This window comes from Xenopus laevis, chromosome 2S (assembly GCF_017654675.1).
Source record: "Xenopus laevis strain J_2021 chromosome 2S, Xenopus_laevis_v10.1, whole genome shotgun sequence".
Classification (NCBI taxonomy): domain Eukaryota; kingdom Metazoa; phylum Chordata; class Amphibia; order Anura; family Pipidae; genus Xenopus; species Xenopus laevis.
Genome location: NC_054374.1, coordinates 144503053 through 144527925, shown reverse-complemented (window position 1 = coordinate 144527925; position 24873 = coordinate 144503053). Strand labels below are relative to the sequence as shown.

Genomic DNA, 24873 nt, shown 5'->3' with positions numbered 1-24873 from the left:
TACATCTATACTAGGGGGCAGATTTACTAAGGGTCGAATATCGAGGGTTAATTAACCCTCGATATTCGACTAGGAACTAAAATCGTTCGACTTCGAATATCGAAGTCGAACGATTTAGCGCTAATCGAACGATCGAAGGATTATTCGTTCGATCGAACGATTAAATCCTTCGAATCGAACGATTCGAAGGATTTTAATACAACGATCGAAGGAATATCCTTCGATCAAAAAAACTCAGGCAAGCCTATGGGGACCTTCCCCATAGGCTAACATTGACTTCGGTAGCTTTTAGCTGCCGAAGTAGGGGGTCGAAGTTTTTCTTCAAGAGACAGTACTTCGATTATCGAATGGTCGAATAGTCGAACGATTTTTAGTTCGAATCCTTCGATTCGTAGTCGTAGTCGTAGTCGAAGGTCGAAGTAGCCCATTCGATGGTCGAAGTAGCCCAAAAAACACTTCGAAATTCGAAGTTTTTTTAATTCGAATCCTTCACTCGAGCTTTGTAAATGTGCCCCTAGGTAATCCAGCTTTCCCACCGGGATTGCAGAAAAATCTATGCAAATCTTGCAAAGTGATCTGTCTAAACTGGAAAACTGGGCAGCAAACTGGAAAATGAGGTTCAATGTTGATAAATGCAAGGTTATGCACTTTGGCAAAAATAATATAAATGCAAGTTATACACTAAATGGCAATGTGTTGGGAGTTTCCTTAAATGAAAAGGATCTAGGGGTCTTTGTAGATAACACGTTGTCTAATTCTGGGCAGTGTCATTCTGTGGCTACTAAAGCAAATAAAGTTCTGTCTTGCATAAAAAAGGGCATTAACTCAAGGGATGAAAACATAATTATGCCTCTTTATAGGTCCCTGGTGAGGCCTCATCTGGAGTATGCAGTGCAGTTTTGGACTCCAGTCCTTAAGAGGGATATAAATGAGCTGGAGAGAGTGCAGAGACGTGCAACTAAATTGGTTAGAGGGACGGAAGACTTAAATTATGAGGGTAGACTGTCAAGGTTGGGGTTGTTTTCTCTGGAAAAAAGGCGCTTGCGAGGGGACATGATTACACTTTACAAGTACATTAGAGGACATTATAGACAAATGGCAGGGGACCTTTTTACCCATAAAGTGGATCACCGTACCAGAGGCCACCCCTTTAGACTAGAAGAAAAGAACTTTCATTTGAAGCAACGTAGAGGGTTCTTCACAGTCAGGACAGTGAGGTTGTGGAATGCACTGCCGGGTGATGTTGTGATGGCTGATTCAGTTAATGCCTTTAAGAATGGCTTGGATGATTTTTTGGACAGACATAATATTAAAGGCTATTGTGATACTAAACTCTATAGTTAATATAGGTATGGGTATATAGAATTTTAATTAAAAGTAGGGAGGGGTGTGTGTATGGATGCTGGGTTTTCATTTGGAGGGGTTGAACTTGATGGACTTTGTCTTTTTTCAACCCAATTTAACTATGTAACTAACTATGTAACTATTTCATACAGAGTTGTTGGAATATTGCTAAATCACACAAGATATCTAGCTCTTTTTATGAAAGGTGGTGCACTAGCGGGATAGCTCCTAAAGGGGCTATTTCAATTTTATATATGCAGTTTAATACCCCGGCTCAAGTATTAGAATTAGGATATATTAAGAAATGGGAAATGGATATTGGACAAACACTGCCTGAGCAGGACTGGTTATCGTTATGGGATAATACACGTAAGAGTTCCATCAATACAGTCATGTTGGAGGCAGGGTACAAAGTCTTATTTCGCTGGTATCTAACCCCAGCCAGAATAGCTAAATTTTATCCAGAAGCCAATGATAAATGCTTTAGAGGTTGCTCGGCGACTGGGACAATGTTTCATATCTGGTGGACGTGCCCAAAAGTCATTCGATTCTGGATAAGGGTCTATAACTTTATTATATTTATTATATATATTATATCTGTTCTACGTGTTAATTTAAAAAAGGGACCCATATGTTGCTCTTTTGGGAGCAGTTGCTGATGGTTTATCTAGAAAGCATGTTCGTCTGTGGAAATCACCATACTTAAAACATGAAAATATCAAAGTGAAACTGGATTGGATTCTCATTAACGAGAAATTAGCAAGCATCCACCTTGATAAATGTCAGATTTTCCAAGATATATGGCAACCCTGGATAGACTATAGACACCAAGGCACCCTTCCACCTAATATGCTTTCTTTATAGAAATAGTCAGGGATTGCAGCAACCAAGTAGGGAAAAGATTTATATAATACATTATGGTATATAAGTTTAAATATGCCAAATAAGACAAACAAAGTAATGGCAAAATGTTCTTTATTATGAAGCTTGATTTTAATATGCAACGGTCACTAGTGTATTTTTATTTTATTTTTTTTATCATTCATTTTTCCATTTTTTTTTTCTTTTCTTCATTGTACAAAACGGTTGTTGATTACTGTTTCTAACACAAACCAAAAGAAATAAGATGTGTATTAAATAATATACTGTACATGCAAAATCTTCTCAATTGCATTACAATTGTTAATTGACATTTACATTGATGTTTGTACAACACATGAATAAAAATGTATGGAAACAGAAAACAGCAGTCTGGACAAATTTAAGGAAAAGCTTCCCACATAAATCTCCATTGATTCTGCAGTGGCTCTTGAGCAGCAAAATGCTAATGAAGCACCTCGATAGTCCCACAAAAAAGCAAATCTTAGTTGTATGAAATCATTTATCATGGCACATATGATATCAGGTGACAAAAACGGATATATGTATGTGTTCCAAATGAACAACGGTCACAACAAGTGTAGAACTATTTGAGGTGTATCTCCTGAAATTCTTTGGAGTGATTCTCCCAGACCACTATCACTGAGACAGACCAATTATCAAAATCATGCTTTGTGTTCTACTGCATATCCGGCATGCTGACATTCTATTTGCCAAAACAATTTCTCACTTGTTTATCACAAATTAAATTAGTAAGCATTTCCTTTGCCTCTTATTTGCTTATGGGCCGAAGAAGGGTATTTCATTTTATTGGAAAATATAACATTCTGTCTCCTCAATGGATGGTCTTGACAAGAAATGGATCCTGTGCCAGTACAACTAGCCAATAAACATTTTGCCAATAAAATCTTAATTTCCTTAAAAAAAATAAAAAGTAAAAAATTGTAATAAGTATGAATCATTCTGGCATTTTACACATTAATACTTAATGATTAATCATTGTGTTTTCTCAACAGTGCCACCCTCTTGGCTTTCCTCGTTGAGCTTTTGAAAAGTTCAGTAGCCATGCAGGAACAAATGCTCGGTGGAAAAGGCTTTTTAGTAATTGGCTACCTCTTGGAGAAGGTAATACTTAAAAGCTTAAATATAAGTTCTTTTAGGGTGGTGGCACATGTGGCTACTTGGGGAGATTAGTCGCCCAGAAACAAATCGTCTCTTCTTCGGGCGACTTATCTCCCCGAAATGCCTTCTCGCTGGCTAGAATGTCAATCGCCGCCGGGTTGGCCCTCAGATCGATTCGGCTTTCCGAAGTTGCCCCAAGTTTCCTCGTGAGGCAACTTTGGAAAACTAATCGATCCAAGTGCCACCCTTAAGGTTTTTCACCCACCTACAGGCCACTCTGTCTGATATATGACACTCCGTCATATCTATATTCTGTATATCAAAGCAATGAATCACTGAGCAAAAGAGTCTCCTAAAAGTTATTGTATTTAATAAGAGAACAGCAATATTTATTACTACGCAAGTCTATCTTACATGGCCCTTGATATTAATTTATACCTATGTTATGTATTTTTTGTATGTGTAGATTGTCAGCAGGTACTTCATGCCATCAGAAAGTTACAGACCTATATTGACACAGACTGTTTTGGAATCTAGGGCCTTGTGTATCACAGTTGCTTGATGTTTTATTTATAATTTGTTTTTCTTTCTAGTTTATTTAACTGGTATTGTTCTTTCTATTTACGACAGTCTTCAAGAGTGCATATAACCAGAGCGGTTCTGGAGCAATTTCTGTCATTTGCAAAGTATTTGGATGGCCTTTCTCATGGAGCACCCTTACTCAAGCAGCTTTGTGATCATATCCTATTCAATGCTGCTATTTGGATACACACGCCAGCAAAGGTATTACAGCACAATGTTGGTTACTTTTATCCAACAGGCTCTTTACAGCAGTCTGAATTTGTAGATTTTTTTTAAGTTGCATCCCAGCTGTTCTACAATTAAATTGGATAAGTGCTCTTAATTGTTGCTAGCCTTATAAACAAGGAAAGACAACTCTTTTCCCACCCAGGCCCGGATTTGTGGAAAGGCCACCTAGGCCCGGACCTAGGGTGGCATGATTTTAGGGGGGCGGCATGCTGCCCAACCACACCCACATTGGTTCAAAAACACTGGGGATGCGCTGGAGATACAATATTTTTTAAATTTCCCATGCGCCAATCCCCATTGCTCCTGTCCCCCTGGAGGGGACATGGGCGATAAACGGTAGTGGACCTAGGGTGCCCACTATGTAAATCTGACCCTGTTCCCACCTGGTATTTGTACAGTTGCAACCGCCAGCATCTTCCAAGCATTCTGGTAGTTTTAGTAATGCAACAACTGAAACAGGTTCACACTGCATTGGTTACAGACTGTCTGGCCTAAACCTGTCTATTAACTTCATTTCACCTCCTGCTATATTCCCCTAAGAAGCAGGCAGATTGATGCTATTGTGGTGTGAGCAGACAACAGTATACACGAATATTTCTACACACATCTGCAGCAGTGAAATTACCCTATAGCCAATACATGACATTATATCATGCTCCTGATCTCAGATGCAACACAGCTAAATACCTCTCTGTTTTGTTTCAGGTTCAACTTTCCCTGTACACCTATTTATCCGCAGAATTTATTGGCACTGCCACAATATACACCACCATCCGACGGGTGGGAACAGTATTACAGCTCATGCATACCTTGAAATATTACTATTGGGTTGTTAATCCAACAGACAGTAGTGGAATCAACCCAAAGGGCTTAGGTAAGTTGCTTAACATTCATCAGTATCTTAAAAACCTTTATAATTAAGTGCTTTTTTTTACATAGATCGTTAGTTCTAGTGCAGTGATCCCCAACCAGTAGCTTGTGTGTAACATGTTGCTCTCCAACCCCTTGGATGTTGCTCCCAGTGCCCTCAAAGCAGGTGCTTATTTTTGAATTACTGACTTGGAGGCATGTTTTTAATTGCATAAAAACCACATATTCTGCCAAACAGAGTCTCAAGTAGGTTGACAGTCCACCTAGGGGCTACCAAATGGCCAACCACAGCACTTATTTGGCGTCCCAAGAACATTATTCATGCTTGTGTTGCTCCCCAACTCCTTTAACATCTGAATGTTGCTCAAGGGTTCAAAGGTTTGGGGATCCCTGCTCTAGGGGAATGCAAATGCAACTCAACTGCAGAAAATTGACACACAGTGGGGCTCATTTATCAACACTGGGCAAATTTGCTCATGGGCAGTTACCTATAGCAACCAATCAGTGATTAGCTTTTTGAAGCCAGCTGCAAGTAGAACAATCAATGCAGCAATTTGATTGGTTGCCATGGGTTACTGCCCATGGGCAAAATTGCCCAGTGTTGATAAATGACCCCCAGTGTATTTAGCTAGTGCTAAATATATATTTTCAAACTCATACTAAACATGTAAAAACAGGTTAAGGAAAACTGACACTGGATCAATGTTAGATTGTAAGCTCCACTAGGACCGCCCTGATGAGAATGATGAACGTTGTTAGCAATGCGCTGTGTGTATGTATTTGAATGTATATATATTTCGGTCTCCATCTTTGTCTAAGATGGAGACCGAAACGTTGACCAGATCATGTTTTAAATAAGTATTAAATAAAAATACGTTTTAATTTTTTAAGAAATCCCGCTGTGCATCCACTTATTCACATTTTTGTATGAAAGCACGTTTGGATAGCACCTGGGTCGGAACAAGTATTTTCTTAAATGGTGTGCTGAGATCAATTTCGAGATTCTGTGTGAGATTCCTTTTAGTTTCCAGCCCCTTCAGGCTTCACTTTATAAGAGGACTGTTTGTACCATGCCCATGTAATTTGTATTTGCTTTGAGGAGATGGCAGTAGCATCTATGGGACTTTATAGGCAGCAGCCTGCAAGAGGACATGTCTAGTCAGTATGATAGTCTGTAACACTGTTCCACAGCTAATCCTATCACAATCCTAAACCATGGACAAGGATCAAATAAAGGCTGACTTTCAAGCTGGCAAGTTAATGAGGAGCCTGCATGTGCCAATTGTCCCAATTCTGGGAGGCAGCAGAAGTACGTTCATGCATCCCAAGTGCTGCCCTGGGAGCAGAGAAACCACTGCCAAATCATTCATTATGTGCCAGCTACTTAACCACAAAATACAATTCTGGCTGTAGTTATAAAAGCCCAGAAAAACCACATAAATGCAAATTGCCTTTTACTTCAAATGAAGACAAATGTTGCTTGTGAGATTTCAGAAACAAAGCTTGAACACCGTTATAAATTCTCACTCTCCGCTCTCGGTCTTACAGTCCTGTGTAAAGATTTTAAACTTGTGAAAATAAAATGAGGAAATAAATTCATTTATAGTATCTCCCTGCGTGTGTGCATGGAAACAAGCTTCCCTGTTTTGCTTGGATTTAACTGTGCTGTGTCCTTACTGATGGTGGCAATACAAGGGCAGATTTAAGCTGCTGATTTGGGACCTTTAGACAGATTCAACATCTTATCTATGGGGCCCTCCAACAGGCCTCCATGGTCCTTGATTCTCCTGTCGTATCGAGGGCCACATTGACTCATTGATGCGGTCCTCACTCTGACTTTTCATGTCCCCTTCATTGTAATGTGATTGTTTGGTCACATTAGCACGATATTGGGGTAAAGATTTGCTTGTTTGGCAACCTCACCAAAGGAGCGAATCTTAGTGTATGGCTACCTTTAGTTGACTGCGCTCTATCCATTGCACTGGCCATTATTATGCTTGCCCTGATAGCAGATCATGTGTAACGTGGCAGACCAACTTAGGGATATATGGACAAACTGGCAACTTGGCCAGCTCAGTGGCAGATAAGATTCCATATTGGTAAGACATTTTGGACCGATTCCATTGCTTAATAGATAATTTTCAATGTATTGGAAGGTGTAAAAAAATATATTTTCTCCACAGTCCATCTCCATCCAAAAATATTCTACATGTGCAGCCGTTTCAATGGTCATTTCTTTTTTTAAGCATCAGATACAGGCACAAAATCAAATAACAATCACATCATTCATTTTAAAAGCAAATCTGTAACATAGACTACTACAGTCAATATTCAAACATGGTTTGTTCTTTAGGGCAGAGACACAAGCGAAGATTTGGGGAGATTAAATCTGCCCGAATCTTCGCCCCTGTCTCTGCCCTTACTGTCTACCAAGTCTAGGACCCAAGTCAGCTGCTCTGTAAAGCCACAAATTTGTTATTGCTATTTCGCTTTTTTTTTTGCTCTTCTTTCTATTCAGACCCTTTCCTATTCATATTCCAGTCTATTAAGTGTAGAGCTGCTCATCTAAAAGCTAAATGCAAAAAATAGAAGCAAACAATTAAAAAATGACCAATGGCAAACTGTCTCAGAACAGTACTCTCTATCCTATAAAGTAAATTTAAATTATATGTGTGTGCTGCTTGCAACATAAGCTAAAATCACTCTCATCTCTCTCACTTATGTATTCTTTTAGCCTGGATAAGCTAAGAGCTAGAATGTGTTTCTTCCAGTGCCGAACAGTGATGGGAGATTTGCATTTGTGCAACTGGTATACATTCATTGGCAGCACACACTGCTGCAATATATAAAAGTTATGGAATACATGACTGTTAAATACCTGCTGGTATGGACTAAAATAGCAATGTTCCTGTAGACTGTGGGTATGGTAATGTATTAAAAATAATGTGAGCCTGAGAAATGCCACTATTAATATTAGGTTGGTATGCTTGTGCACAATGTTCCTGGGTTGTGGCAGTTCTGTGGATGATTAATAGTCACTGGTTCATTTGGGAACTTGATCCAGACAACAAAGAAATTATTTTTCCTATGGGAATAGCCCTGTTCTGTGGTTTGCACAAGTTCACTGCAGTCCCTGCATTTTTCCATACTGCCGGTCTAGAGCTTGTTATATAACGCACAATTCTGGATCAGGAGTGACAGCAGGCAGCATACTGTGCTATGTTCAAGAGACGCAGACCATTTACTAAACACATTGTGTCCCACTATCTCTCTGAAACTCAGAACAATGCAGAAGAGGAACTTGACCTGCTTTTTTTTTAGCCAATCAATCAGGAGGTTAAATTGTGACACCTTGGATCAATTGAAGAGTGGGCCAGCAGCCTCCAGCTCCCTGATGAGGAGCTGGAGATGAGTGAGGAGCTAATAAGAGGCAGCCAGACCTGTATTGTGAGTCTCTGTGCCTCCTGGGGATGTGGGCTTTGTTTCATTACTGGCCCAGTGTGCTGAGTCTTAGGATATCAGGGGCCAGATTTGATTTAATATAATAATAACAATAATAAAGAGCTTGATATATGTTCCAGAAATTGCTTTGTTTGCAGTTCAGCTGCACTGTTTATTTCTTTGTGGGTTCAGAGGTTGAGTTAGAGAAGTGAGAGCCCCTGGCAATGAAAAAAGGCTCCTCTTTCCCACCTACTGTATTAAAAAAAACCCAAAAAAAACATTCATGCTGTGCTCCTCCTTCTGTGTTTTTAAATTGAAGATAAAACAGGCTGGCACACAGAGCGTATTAAACCGGGGTCCTACCCCTGGTGTGTTTATTGCATCACACAACGTTTCGGAGGGGGTTCCCCCTTCGTCACCTGACGAAGGGGGAACGCCCTCCGAAACCTTGTGTGACGCAATAAACACACCAGGGGTAGGACCCGGTTTAATTCGCTCTGTGTGCCAGCCTGTTTTATCTTCATATTGGATTGTTGGGAGTGCCATCTCTCTTAGGTCTTGTGCACCAGTGGAAATTAATTGAAGGGCCTGAGCGTGCACGTAACCTCTCTACACTGTTTAAATTGCAACTCCCATCAGCCTCCAGCCTTGGGTGATGATATGATGTTTGAAATTGAAATATGGGCTTGTCATATATTGTGATAGTGTTGTTTAAATTGCTTCCAAATACTGAGACTTGCCTCCTTGCATGAAGCTTTCTGTGTTTTCTCATGCACAACAGTGATGTGGCCTGATGAGCCTTGTGGGCTCCCTAGGAACTTTTACGACTGGTTAGCAGAAGACTCCAATAATCAATGGCCTTGCAGTCATAACACATCCCCACCTTGGTAATGGTCATGAATTTTTTTTCTCAAAATGAATCAGTTAATAGTGCTGCTCCAGCAGAATTTCTCAAAAGAGCAAACAGATTTTTTTTTATATTCAGTTTTGAAATCTGACATGGGGCTAGACATATTGGCAATTTCCCAGTTGCCCCAAGTCATGTGACTTCTGCTCTGATAAACTTCAATCACTCTTTACTGCTGTACTGCAAGTTTGAGTGATATTACCGCCTCCCTTCCCCCCCCAGCAACCAAACAAAAGAACAATGGGAAGGTAACCAGATAACAGCTCCCTAACACAAGATAACAGCTGCCTGGTAGATCTAAGAACAGCACTCAATAATAAAAGCCATGTCCCACTGAGACACATTCAGTTACATTGAGAAGGAAAAACAGCAGCCTGCCAGAAAGCATTTCTCTCCTAAAGTGCAGGCACAAGTCACATGACTGGGGGCAGCTGGGAAATTGACAAAATGTCTAGCCCCATGTCAGATTTCAAAATTGAATATAAAAAAAATCTGTTTGCTCTTTTGAGAAATGTATTTCAGTGCAGAATTCTGCTGGAGTAGCACTATTAACTGATGTGTTTTGAAAAAACATGTTTTCCGATGACAGGACTTTTCTGTATTCAGGGTTGATTAATGAATAGGCTATCCTAGACTATAGCCTTGTGGGCCCAGAGAAATAAGGGACCCATCTAGCTTTTTTAATTATTTTTCATGTATAAATAGCCCAGAACATAACAGGATGGCACAGTGGTAATTTCATGTGTAATACCCCAATAACTCACAGCTGAATGACACAGTGGCATTTTCATGTACAAATACCCCCAGAACTCACAGCAGGATGGCACAATTGCAATTCCATGTATCAATATCCCCAGAACTCATAGGATGGCACAGTGGCAGTTTCATGGATAAATACCCCCAGAAAAGGACAAAAATTAGGATAAAGAGCCAGATTACAACAATATAAGAGTGATAAAGGAAGTGGATGGCAGACAATAAATACCACCACTAAGTAGAAGGAATATTACTTGTTCATACCTGCACAGTTGGGGGGAGGGGGGAACCATACCTCCCAACATTTTGGAAGTAAAAAGAGGGACAAAAAATTTTTTTCCACATGTAGCGCAGCAATTTTTTGACCACACCCCTTTCTGTGGCCACACCCCCTAATTACCATGTTTGTTTTACAAAATTTGGCAGGTTATGAAAGTTTGAAGATATTTCTCCTTATCTAAACTGTGTTTTTGTGTCTCAAAATTGTTACAAAGTATCTTATTTGCACCTGTGGCTGTTCTGTGCTCTCTGCTAAAAGCCAATTAAGTGAGAAACTTTGTTTCTTTTTCTGGCTGTTCAGTGCAGAGAAAAGAGGGACTTTCCAGTACAAATGAGGGACTGCGGGTTGAGCTGTCAAAAGAGGGACTGTCCCTCCGAAAAAGGGACAGTTGGGAGGTATGAACTGCAGAGTAGTAAGAATGGTCAGAGCTTAGTTTAAAACCTGTTGGCTTCAGTCACTTTTTTTCAGTCATTATCCAGTAGCTGCTTGTTCCCCCTCGCCTGCGTTGGCTGTTGAAAAACATCAAAATTACTTGACCTTTTAAAGAATATTGTTTGTATCTTTGAGTGCAGTTTTGAAGTTTATTATTGTGGATGGAAATAGCCGTGCTCTTTATATAGACAATTTAATTGCTCATTTTCCAGAGCCTGCAAAGGTGATCTGAAAGTGAGTGGACTGCAAATTGAATATTGTAACCATCTGACTTTGTTTTTCTTTCTAGAAGCAAAAACCTATTTTGGTGTCTATGTAAAGGGATGGGATTACATTAATGTTGCTAATGTTGAAATGTGCACAGAACTCTGTCTGGCTTTGAAATCAGCAGGTAGAAAAAGTAGCCCAACCAGGGCCGCCATTATAAATCACGGGGCCCCACACTCACGCCCAATCTCCACCCCATATACCGCCCACTCCACATCACAGTTAAAAGACCACACAGACATCAGCGCTAAAAAAGTAACCCCCCCACACACAAGTTATAAAAAGCTATTGATAAGTTAAAAAAAATTGGGGCCCCAAAAAAAATGTAAAAAGTTTTTTGTTTTTTTTTTTACATTTTTTTTTTTAAAAACAATGGTGGCAGGGGTCTATAGAATATTAAAATAATACATTGGTGGCTAGGGGATTAAACAAAAAGAAAAGAAAACACAAACTGGTGTTCAGTAGAATTGAACTCAAGGCTTCAGGACTTCCACTTCGCCTCCTTTCATGACTTCGGGTCATTTCGCCGCTTCAGGATTTTAATTTCGGATGTTTTCGTGACTTTGGGTCTTTTCGCCACTTTGGCTTCGGCTGTTCGGCTTTTTGGCACTTCCGCATTCGGCAAGCTACGAAATGGCCGCATTGCTCGGCCGCTCGTAAGGGGGGCCCGGCTCTTTCAAAAATGCAGCACTGCCGGGCCCCCCTTCAGGCCCGGGCCCGGGACTCTTGTCCCCCCCTGATGGCGGCCCTGTCCCCAACCTTTTTTTACCCATGAGCCACATTCAAATGTAAAAAGACTAGATAGTTACAAAAAAATCCAAAATGTTCCTGGCGGTACCAATTTAGGGCTGTGACTGCATATTTGGTAGCCCCTATTTGAACTGACAGCCTACAGGAGACTCTGTTTGGCAGTACACATGGTTTTATGCAACTAAAACTTGCCTCCAAGCCTGGAATTCAAAGGGGCAAATTTACTAAAGGGCGAAGTGGGCTAGCGAAAATTCACCAGTGGGACGTCATTTCGTTACTTTGCCGATTTACTAACGGGTGCTGGTGTAAATTCGCTAGTGAAATGGACCTCCTCTAGTGCTACTTCGCACCCTTACACCAGGCCAGAAGTTGCGTTATGGCGAAGGGACGTAACTACGCTAATTCACTAACTTGTGCATTTTACTGAACATTACCTCTTGCGCCAGACTTGCCTTCCCCACCTCAGACCAGGCAAAGTGCAATAGAGTAGATAGGGATTGCTTCAAAAAAATGCGGCATCTTTTTTGAGGGGGATAGGCTGAAAAAGATCGTAAATTTTTTTGGGGGTACCCTCCTTCCCCCCTACATTTCCTAACATATGGCACCTAAACTATACACTGGGCACATGTATAGGGCAAAATAACAACTCTATTTTATGAAGCTTTCCCAGGCTTGTGTAGTGTAATGTATTTGCTGCTACATATACGTCCATTGTACTTTAACTTGGCGCCGTATGCAAATTAGGCATCACTAGCGTAACTTCACTTTGCTTGATGAATTAACGGTAGCGCAACTTCACTACCTTTCACCTCCCTGAGTGCAACTTCGGATTTTAGTGAACTAGCGGTGCCCTGGCGAAACTTCAACTGGCGAAGTGTGGTGAAGTCAACGCTGGCGCAACTTCGGGGGTAAGTAAATTTGCCCCATAGATCATTATTGTTAATAGGGTTTCTAAACCTTTGGGATGGTACAGTAAGTTTTTCTTTAAGGCTGTGGTTCTGTTTTTATGGTTAAGGATCACATTCCTAGTCTTTTCCAGGGTGCCCCTTACTATCCGCAGTATGGACATGACACTCGATTTATGCACAGTATTATACAAGGATTCTTCAAAACATTTATTATATCTTGCCATGAAATAAGAATTGTACCTGACAGGAAATGTTGTAATACATGCTGTTTTTGGAATTATCAATTTACATATTTTAAAGCATTTGGCTGAATCTGTTGGAACAGCTAAGCAGACAAAGGCACATATGGTTGTGTTCAGAATAATATAAAAAAGTGAATACAGCTCAGTATCCTTATAATAGCTTTTATTTTCATGCACACAAATGCACTGGGAACATTGCACATTCTGTTCCAAATCAAAACATGAAGACAATTCTATCAAATTTGTGTTATTCCTTTACAAAAAGTGATGGATAGAGAATATTAGGCTGTTCCAAAAAAACATCAGTGTCTACATTCTTCTTTACAAACTCAAACATTCACTGAATAAATCTGTGTGACATGGAGTCAACCAACTTCTGGCACCTGTTACATTCCACAGTTGTTCTGCATTTCTTGATTTTACCTCAGAAACGGCATTTGTCACCCCACAAGTTTTTTTATTGGATTAAAGGAAAAGGAAAGTCATTTTATACTTGGGGTGGCAAAAGTTAGGCACCTCCAAGTAATTGTATTTATTTACCTGACACTCCAGAAAATGGCACGGGTTCTTCCAGTGAACACCACAGAGCGTTCCTCTTTCAACTCATGGCTGGGCATGTGCAGTAGAGCGAACAGCTGAACTTTAATAAGAAAAAAGTTGGCTATTTCGTTCTACTGCGCATACGTCTGCCCCGGGAAAGAGCCAAGAAGCGGGAAGAGGATCGTTCCATGGTGCTCCCTGGAAGAACCCTGGGCTGGAGCAGTTTTCTGCTGATCGGAGCACTGGCCCAGAGTGTTGGGTAAGTAAATACAATCACTTGGAGGTGCCTAACGTTTGGCACTCCATGTATAAAATGACTTTCCTTCTCCTTTAATGTCTGGGGATTGGGTTGGTCACTCCATAACATCAGTCTTGTTGGTCTGGAGCCAAGATGTTGCTCATTTACTGGTGTGTTTGGGGTCATTGTCTTGTTGAAACTCCCATTTCAAGGGCATGTTCTCTTCAGCATAAGGCAACATGACCTCTTCAAGTATTTTGATGTATTGAAACTGATCCATGATCCCTGGTATGTGATAAATAGTCCCAACACCATAGTATGAGAAACATCCCCATATCATGATGCTTGTGCCACATGTTTCACTGTCTTCACTCTGTACTGTGACTTGAATTCAGTGTTTGGGGGTCGTCTGACAAACTGTCTGTTGCCCCTAGAGCCAAAAAAAACAATCTTGTGTTCATCAGTCCACAAAATGTTGTGCTATTTCTTTTTAGGCCAGTCAATGTGTTCTTTGGCAAATTGTAAGCTCTTCAGCACGTCTTTTCTTCCACAATGGGACTTTGTGGGGGGCTTCTTGCCGATAGTTTTACCCCACATAGGCATCTTCTAATTGTAACAGTACCACAGGTTACTTTACTGCTTCTTTGATCTTCCTGGAGCTGATCATTGGCTGAGTTTTCTTTTATCCATTCGAATGGTAGTTTTCTGTTTTCTTCCATGTCTTTCAGGTTTTGGTTGCTATTTTAAAGTATTTGAGATCATTTTAGCTGAGCAGAATCAGCAACATGCATGTCATGACTATTGGGTTTCTATTACTCTATTACACCTACTAGTAAATTTGCCATGTAGAAATATCATTTCTATCAAAAACAGTGGCTGATCCGGTTAGTAACGTCCGGACTGCTATTATTCTGAACACAAGTGTATATCTCAGTATCTACAAGAAGATCTTTATATTATTACCTGGCATGACAGTTGGCATGGGAAATGAGTTTGACACTATATATTCGTTTTCTACCCCTTTTATTGTAGTAGCCAGGACTGAGTAATTCCGTGTGCTCGCATCCTAAAATATAAAATAAAAACCTTGAAACAATAGCTAATAATGTTAAGAAACCTTAGTGTAAGAAACGATAAGATTTGACAGTTTGCCTGAATTTAATATCTACAGTATTGATATCCTATAACTCAAAAGTAATAAAATATCTCTCTCTCTATCTCAGATGGTTCCCGGCCTTCACAGAAAGAAATTATTTCATTAAGAGCATTCATGCTGCTATTTCTGAAGCAGCTCATACTTAAGGTAAGGAATCTTTCTAAAGCAATAATTTACCTTTAAATCAGGCCTGTACCGTCTACATTTTATTTATTTGCACCTAAAGAAAAGTATTGCTGCCTGCCAGCTGCACTCGTTTTGCTACGAGACTCATTGTACACACTGTACACACTCAAATTTACACAGAAAAGTGATATTGAGTGTTTATAATGTCAACCTATTCTGTGGGTACAGTTGTCAGAGCTGGGGTGTCTGCCTTCAGCTTAAACACTTCCAAAAAACATCCCCCATCGTGAGATCTAAATCCATTCATGATGCAGATAGGCTATTCCAAATGAATGAATCTAAATTCAAAATAACTTAAAACTCCACATTGAAATATGAAAGGCTTTTTTTGAACAGGTTGTTCTCATCTGTTATATTACTGCCTTCTTTCATTATAAGCAGAGCTAGTGATTAACATGGGATGAACCTCACCCTGCTGGACACAGTGTTCTCGGCTACAGTATAAGTCGCTGCTGTGTTTACCAACTCCAATTGTGACTCTGACCCTCTGTAACAGAGAAGGTCTTAGCATTTGGTCTAACTTCACCCTCCTCCACTTTGCTTGTACCGCTATGGGATCAATTATCCAGAAAGCTCAGAATTACGGAAAGGCTGTCTCCCATAGACTCCATTTTATCCACATTTTTTAAAAATACTTTCTTTCTCTCTGGACCTGGGGTTTTCTGGATTAAAAGGATATTTTTGTAGTTTGGGTCTCCATACCTTAAAGGGATACGGTCATGGGAAAACATGTTTTTTTTTCCAAAAAACATCAGTTAATAGTGCTGCTCCAGCAGAATTCTGCACTGAAATCCATTTCTCAAAAGAGCAAACAGATTTTTTTTATATTTAATTTTGAAATCTGACATGTGGCTAGACATATTGTCAAGTTTCCCAGCTGCCCCCAGTCATGTGACTTATGCTCTGATAAACTTGAATCACTCTTTACTGCTATACTGCAAGTTAGAGTGATATCACACACCCCCCCCCCCCCCAGCAGCTTAACAAAAGAACAATGGGAAGGTAACCAGATAGCAGCTCCCTAACACAAGATAACAGCTGCCTGGTAGATCTAAGAACAACACTCAATAGTAAAAGCCATGTCCCACTGAGACTGATTCAGTTACATTAAGTAGGAGAAACAACAGCCTGCCAGAAAGTAGTTCCATCCTAAAATGCAGGCACAAGTCACATGACTGAGGGCAGCTGGGAAACCTGACAGTATGTCTAGCCCCATGTCAGATTTCAAAATTGAATATTAAAAAATCTATTTGCTCTTTTGAGAATTGGATTTCAGTGCAGAACTCTGCTGGAGCAGCACTATTAACTGATGCGTTTTGAAAAAAACATGTTTTCCCATGACAGTATCCCTTTTAAGTCTACTAACAAATCATGTAAACGTTAAATAAACCCAACAGGCTAGTTCTGCTTCCAATAAAGATTAATTATATCTTAGTCTGGGTCAAGTACAAGCTACTGTTTTATTATTACAGAGAAAAAGGAAATCATTTTTAAAAATTTGGATTATTTGGATAAAATGGAGCCTATGGGAGACAGGCTTTCGTAATTCAGAACTTTCTGGATAACCGGTTTCGGGGTAATGGGTCCGACACCTGTGTAAGTAAATGACATGTCATATTTCATGGAAGGCAGCTGTGCCATTGAGGGTTTTAAGTGATATATGTACTGTGGTGGCAGTATTTTATGTTGTGCAGAACTGGAATGCTGCTTTAAGAATGGTTTCTTTGTATTCCCCTTAGGAGGCCAGCAGCCCTCTGCCAGTTAAGTAAGATCCCCTGTGCCACCCAGATCTAACTTTTCTGCCCTCCAATACAGCACTCTTTCTACATGTCTTACAGGGTTTTAGTGAGTGCAAACTGTATTGCCCCAAGTAAGAGTACAGAAACTTATTTTAATAGGATACCATTACATTTTCAAAGAACATTTTATCTGTTTTACAAATTCATTCCTTACATGTTATTGCAATAAAGCACAATACTATATCACTGTCGTTCTATTACAACACCGTGAGTACATTTTTTAAATGATTTTCTTTTTCTCTGTAATAATAAACAGTACCTTGTACTTGATCCCAACTAAGACATCATTAATCATTATTGGAAGCAAAACCAGCCCATTGGGTTTAATTCATGTTTAAATGATTTTCTAGTAGACTTAAGGTATAGAGATCCAAATCACGGAAAGATCCCTTATCCGGAAAACCCCAGGTCCCGAGCATTCTGGATAACAGTGTGTGTATATATATATATATATATATATATGTATATATGTGTATATGTGTATATATATATATATATATATATATATATATATATATATATATATATATGTATATATGTGTATGTGTGTGTATATATATATATATAAAGTGATATAAGTGATTACTAGGATTATTGCAGTATAGTACATAGCTTTCTATGACCATTCTTTCTGTTTAAACCTATAGGATCGAGGTGTGAAAGAAGATGAGCTACAGAGCATACTGAACTACTTGCTAACAATGCATGAGGTACGTCTTGTTTTGCCTTTCCAAATACAGTTGTTTGGGCATTCGTAGGATAGTAGAACATTTGTGTCTGTTTTCACAAGAATGTACAGACGACAAAAAGCAGAATATTTAGACTAGGGTCAAAAGACATGTTTTTACTTCAGTAAGATCTATTCAGATTGTAATAAGATATTCTCCAGACTGGCTTAATGTGCATTAATCCCCCAAAACGACTTAAATACACTTTGGCATAATGTCTACTGTAGCATGGAACTTTCTTAAAGGGAGACAGCAGCATTTTGTCTCTTTTGCCACCATTTTGGAAATAGTCCTTTCATGGAAATAAGGTGATGAATCAGAATGTCCTTCTGGCCTAAGCAATAGGAAGTATATGCAACGTACTCCAAAATAAATATAAATAAATAAAATAGCTGCTACAATCGTTTAGCGGTGGCTTTATGCTGCAGGTGTCATATGGGCAGTGTATAAGGAATTATAAACTGCAATCTGACCACTTTGAGGTTCTCAACGCACTGTACTTAATAGTATTTTTCTAAATCTTTAACCTTTTAAGAGCTAAGGGGAGAACCTGACCAAAAGTTGCTGCTCCATCTTGAGCTTAAGGGCAAGGGTATTGATTTTGGCTTCAGTCACCGCCAAGTTGTTGTTGTTTCTTAAAATTTCCTTTAAACATCACCAGCAATCACCCTGCACCCCTACTAATATGCTTTTTACCAGTTGCATGTCCAAATATTGACCAGCTACCATTTGTATACACAATTCTTAGCTTGTATTTTAGTTTCCTCAACTATAGAACCAAACCTGTGTGGATGCTCCTTCTGTAAAGAGGTTCATTTAAAGTTAGATGGACCTATTCAAAGCAGCTGGTGTTCATTGCGTCTTCTTTTTGCATATGGTTATTTAGCTTTCCTATTCTGCTTATTTCTGGCCTGCAACTGGTTATTGTGTTATTGACCCTGTCAACCAAAAACATATTGTCTGTGAGGCTTCAGGTTTATTCTAATTATTATCATCCATATTTTAACATTTTCCTTCCCTTGCTGCTAGGGTAGTAAATATCAAGCCTGACAACTGCACTACCAAAATCGAAATCATTAAAATACCTTATTGAATTAAACCAATTTAAAAATATCTTACAATAAACTTTCTACATATTAACTGTACTACTCCATTAAGTATGTTTTGTATCCTTTTTTTTGGGAAATTTTGGCAATTTTCTACGCACAGTTTGTTTCCTTATCTGTGTGTTCAGACCTAATCATGTAGTCAACAAGCTGTTTAGCTTTACAATTCCATCTTAACGGGCCTTGCCTTCTGCTAGTTGTCAGGTCTCTCAGTGGATATGTAGCGGGATGTGGAGCGATGGCTGTATTTTATTAGAAAAAAAGTGGGACTGAGTTAGAAATAAGGCAACTGTCAACTTGTAGCAAAAGCCAGCAAATGAGAATTTGGCAGAACAGAGGCAATCTTCCCCTGCCTCTGAGAGACACAGAAGGTGAGCAATCTTGCAAGTAATTTGGGAAAGATGAAGCAGCAGGCTTTGGCAGGAAAATCATAGGAGATGAAGAAACCATACTAATCTCCCTTCAGCTTTCCTATTGGGAGAGTGCAAATTGCTTCAACAGTCCTTACTCGTTTTTCCACTCCATTTTAGGGTGAATTATTATTCTTTGTATAGTGCCAACATATTGAGAAGTGAGATTGTTCACCCTTCATATCAGTCTGTGCCCCAGCTCACAATCGAAGGTTTTTATCCTTTTCTCATAAACGAGAACAGGATACTGAGAGCTGCTTTGTGCACTTATCTCTAGGTAAACTGAGTAGAATGAGAAATCATTAATTTGTAGTCAAGAGAAAAAAAAAAAATCGACTTTCATTTTGAAACTTAAAGACTGTAAGCTGTATGGCCGGTCAATTGTCATGATTTGGGTGCAACACAATATGATTTATGCATTACGGGAAAGATGAGCAGCATGGCTAGTCATAGTGTTATATTTTAATGCACCTTTAGAGGGCCATAGAGAGAGAGAGTGAGATCTAGAGCCGGTTAAAGCTGGCCACAGACGCAAAGATCCGATCGTACAAATCATTGTACGATCGGACTTCCCCATCTCCCGACCTGCCACTAACCATTCAGATCAAATAAAGTACAAAGAACAGATCAGCTGATGTTCTGCCCCTGACAGCAATCGGACGAAAGTAATGTCCGACCAAAGCAGGTGACAGTCTCCCACTGAAAATCGTACGGTCAGCAATACACGCAGAGATATTACCCGCAGCCGACAGAAATCTTTTAACCTGTCCGATCGACCAAACGACCGATCTCCGCCGGACGAAAAATGTCGGTACTCTCATAGATCTTTGCGTCTATGGCCAGCTTAAGTCTAATATTCTTCAACTGTAGCTCAGATCACATCGATATGTAGGAGATTTCAACTCACCTATACGTAATTTCTAATGCAAAAAAATACAATTATGATATGCCGTAATTACACCACCATAGGAAGTTGACAGCTTCAGTGCATTAAATTCTCCATTAGGAAAGTGGTTGATGCTTCATTGGGCAATCTTGCTGTTTGGTTCCCTGCAGGATGAGAATATTCATGATGTGCTACAGTTGTTAGTGGCTCTAATGTCCGAGCACCCAGCCTCAATGATACCTGCATTCGATCAGAGGAATGGAATACGGTAAGCAATCAACCACATAGTCTAACTGCCAGTTTTTCAGTTGTACACAGCTTGAGCAATGGTTCTTGGGTATAGCACTAGGGGATTCCTGAAGATCACTAGTGGGGGAATGTAATAAAAGTCACAAAGAGCAAAATAATTTGCGCAAATAAGAATAATAATTTGCATTTCGCAATGTAATACTGTTCCTTAAACTGTTATTGCATTGAGAATTTTAATTGCGCATTGCCCACTTTTAAGAAGTGCTTGAAGGTGTCGTAATCTTTTGGAGCAAACGTAACAACTTTTTCAGTAAGACATTTATTACATTCACTGTGCACTGGCATAAACTTTAAAATTCGCAAACCTTCCCCTTTTGGAAGTGGTTGCTAAACAGTTTCCCAGGTTTGCAAAAGCTATATTAAATTTGTGCAAGGGAAAATTTGTTCACACAAAGGCATAACTTTTCACAGTGCGAATATTTTTTCCGTTACCGGAAAAATTGATGGCTGTGCGCTCACCTACTTTTTTGAAGATCTTCGCAGCTCATGGTGCATGAGATAGAAAGAATTTTATCAAACTGTATACACTTCAAAAGGTGTCTCATAAATCGCACTCTGTAGTAATACTTCAAAATCTTATCACTTTTATTACTTGAGATCTCCCAATGATTACATTTACAATAAATCATTTAGTAGATTTCATGTATCAATTCATCACTACATGCACAATTTCATACTGCACAAAAAATGATTGCATAAATACCAAAATCAAATTCATTATAACCAACCATAATGTCCTTAATTCATAACTGACAGTCCAAAATTATTTTTGACCTGTTAAAAACATCAAGAAGACTGCAAGCGACCCCGGTTATCATTTTATCAAGCTTTATTAGTCACTTGGCTCCATACGTAGGATATGTTGTTAGTATGAAAAATAGCCCCTGTGTGAGCTGCTGAGGGTGGCTTGTCCAACTGGAGCACCCATGTAGCATAACACAGTTCTCTTCCAGCCTATCACAAGGTTTGATTTCTTGTTGATGCCATTTCAGACCATTTTTGTGGTGCTGCCAGCACAGTGACACACTGGGGCTCATTTATCAACACTGGGCAAATTTGCCTATGGGCAGTTACCTATAGCAACCAATCAGTGATTAGCTTTTTAAAGCCAGCTGCAAGCAGTACAATGAATGCAGCAATCTGATTGGTTGCCATGGGTTACTGCCCATGGGCAAATTTGCCCAGTGTTCATAAATAACCCCCAGTGACTCCAAGTCATGTCTGATCCTACCTCTATTAAAAAAAAAAGCACTAATAATAAAAAGTAATAAACTTTAATTTTTTACCCCTAGGCCCGAGTTTATGTGGTTGGCCCATTAATCCTGGCCTGACTTAGTGGAGCAAAATCGGGAAGTTTTATGTAGTAGCTAGTCCTTCTCAAACATCCACATTTTTGTATTTATAAAGTGCTTAGCATAGTTTATACAATGTTTACTTGCACTATACAGTGGTTCATATCAACAAGTCATATTCTCACATACACTGTTAAAAAGCGAAGAAGTAGATGAAAAAGTAGACTCATCACAAGGTCTTGATCATCTATACCAGAAGCACAAGAATGGCCAAATGTGCCATTACAATTGTCTCGTTTGTGTGCTGGGCACAGTCATTGCATGTGATGGAATAACTATTTTGTTGTGGTTTTTCAGGGTAATCTACAAATTACTTGCTTCTAAAAGTGAAAGTATCCGCGTGCAAGCTTTGAAGGTTCTTGGATACTTCCTAAAACACCTAGGCCACAAGTAAGTCCCCCCCCCCCTCTTACTTTCAGCACTGCACAAGCCCATGCCTTTGTTTAGCAAGTCATCCATCAGAACAGCAACGCAATCAGCAGGTGTAGCCAAACTTCACAACCCACATTTATTTGACCTTCAGGCCAGTGAATTGGGTAGAGGGAAAGTTGGCTTTAGAAGAATGTGTGAAATACGACAAAGATCACATAAAAGAGTAATGGACCAAGTTCTCCAAAACCTGTGATTTTTCAACTAATTGAATAAAAACTCCTCTTCCTAATCAGGATAATGGTTGCCTATATTATGTTGCCTAAACACATAAAATGGATACTCCGACTGTTATACCTATGATACCTCTACTGGCAATGCGTTGCATTAAGCAGACTTGTGGCATGAGTACATATAAAATATTACATTTGAAGTCTAATGTTGTTTAATTGTTTCTCATTTAACCAATTTTATCTCCCCCTTCAGACGGAAGGTTGAGATCATGCACACTCACAGTCTATTCACTCTGCTCGGAGAGAGGCTGATGCTCCATACGAATACTTTAACAGTCACAACGTATAACACGTTATATGAGGTACCTAAATCTGTATTTCTAATAGGAATCCTTCAGTCAGTAGTTTATATCCATAGTTCATAGTATTGCGTGTATATTTGTATATGTATGGCTTTGTTAGGCTGGCAGCAAATATCCTTTTGGTTTTATTCTGATCTTCTGAGAATGCGTTCTGACAATAACTGCGAGCATTAAATGATTCTCAACGGGGGATTCCCTACCCTAATTATCATCATTTCACAGCCGTGCACATTGTAATTAATGGGATTAAAATTCTATGGTAGCTTGTGTAGCATATGTGAATGTGCCAGGTCTGCTCATATTTAAAAACAAAACTACAACACTATTTGCACAGGGTTATTCATTTGTTAATGCAGGTTATTGGCAGCATGCTTCTAAGTACCCTAGGAGTTGTTCTTCCTTTTATAAGTACAGGCCCCTCCATATTTGTGTTGTGCTTCTTGTACTGTTTGAAAAACTTTCCACCAAGCAAGAAGAGGTCTAGTCTAAGAGGTCTAAGAGGAATAATAGAAAATGTATCCCAGGGTCCTTTATGTCCTTTTTTTTTCTATGCAGCAGCCTGGATTTTTGAATCATGTGAGGTTTACCTGAAAAACAATGGAGGTCGGGTTGTTTTGTGACATCTAGACATTAATGGCCTTTGTCCATTGTTTATACAAACTTGATTAATCTAGTTTTAAATTAGAACTGTTTGGGGCTATGTTGGTTTAGCCCTTATTTAAGGAATGATCGTCCTCCTTGCTGGACTACAGCCCCCACCATGCTAAATGATTTTGAGAAATTCTTTGAGTTTAGTTCATTAGTCTATTTGGATATCTCTGACTATATAGATTTATATTCATTCTGCTCTGATTGAGGCTCCAGTCATTATGAAAGGCCAGGGTCCACCTTAGCACGTGAGGCAGAAGATTCTTCCTACAATCTAGGCAAACTGTAGGCAAATCCATTACATTACTGCTCTGCTTGTGTAGAAAAAACGTGTACAAACCCCCCCATCGTGGTATGTTGCAGTGGGATTATATCCAGGCTCAGTTTTGTGGGCTTCTTTTTTTCTTCTGGTTGAAGTTAAGAGAGAATCCCTGACAGCAGATCATCCACCTGTCTCTGCTGCTCTGTAAATAAACTTGCTCCCGGGGATTGATGTTCACATTTTCATTCTGAGGGCATGCTAAACGCACTTGAAAGTTTTTAAATGCACAATTGCAGGGATAAAATGGCAGGCCAGCTCCCCAACTTTCAGCTTGGGCTCTGAATGAATGCTCAGGCTCTGGGTTAAGTGATTTTATAATATACCTGCTGGCGGTCCTGCTGAGCATGGCTCATGGTTTACATCTATAACAGCACAGTTTATAAAGGAATACGGTCACGCCATACAATTTCTGTACCTTTCCTGTACCACTTACACTTTAAATGCACAAGAAATTGCTATGTGCCGCTAGTTAAAACAATTGTGCTTTGGGTTCTCTGCTTATGTCTTGCAAAGGCAGACATTCAGAGCACATTTCCCATTTACCTGATGTTCAAATAACTACCAGCAAGAGACAGTGATCTGATCATCGTGGCTTTTCCTGGGAATACTGGGACCAGTAAGCCATTTGTTAGAGTGATGTAAACCATTCTTAACTGACCTGTGTCAGAAGAAAAAGTACATACTTTCTAGCACAAAATTGATTACATTAAAATACTTTATGTTTCCTCTACTTTACTAGACACCGCACAATGTTTGTAGACGTAGAACTGGATGCTCTAACAGTTCCATTCTTGTATACATGTTTATTATCAACTGGGGAATAAAACTTAATTCCTAGATTTATTTGCCCTTATCAACTTTATTGGTGTGCATGAAGTGAAGTGAGTATGGAAAAGGAGCGAATACTCTACCAAATTTTAGTGGAGGAAGTTGCAGTAGGTTGCTCAGTGCATTGATTGCTCAAAATGCATACAGTTTAACCATGTGCAAAAATTTTTAATCATTTTTATAATCTCTCTGATTCTACAATGGAATGAGGCTCCTAGACCTAGAGCTGATCTCTGGACGAATGATTATAGTTTGGATTTCATTTCCTTTTTGCTATGCAGGCTGTATCTCACAGATCTATAAATGTATTGTCTAATTTCAGCCTGTAGAGTGAAGGTAAAAAAAAAAAAAAAGACATAAAAAGCAGATGGTAAGATTTAGCTAGGTAATAGC

At 39.4% G+C, this 24873-nt stretch overlaps 1 protein-coding gene across 4 annotated transcripts in view; it reads left to right on the top strand.

The window, feature by feature from the left end:
• Window positions 1-24873, top strand: part of LOC108709943 (neurobeachin) — a 444274-nt gene that overhangs the window by 129801 nt on the left and 289600 nt on the right. For all 4 annotated transcript variants that reach the window (XM_018250245.2, XM_018250244.2, XM_018250243.2 and 1 more), the window contains exons 11-18: window positions 3240-3348; window positions 3976-4128; window positions 4861-5029; window positions 15010-15089; window positions 17575-17637; window positions 20228-20325; window positions 22016-22108; window positions 22574-22682. In XM_018250245.2, the coding sequence (XP_018105734.1) occupies window positions 3240-3348; window positions 3976-4128; window positions 4861-5029; window positions 15010-15089; window positions 17575-17637; window positions 20228-20325; window positions 22016-22108; window positions 22574-22682 (874 nt within the window). The remainder of the gene's footprint in view (window positions 1-3239; window positions 3349-3975; window positions 4129-4860; window positions 5030-15009; window positions 15090-17574; window positions 17638-20227; window positions 20326-22015; window positions 22109-22573; window positions 22683-24873) is intronic.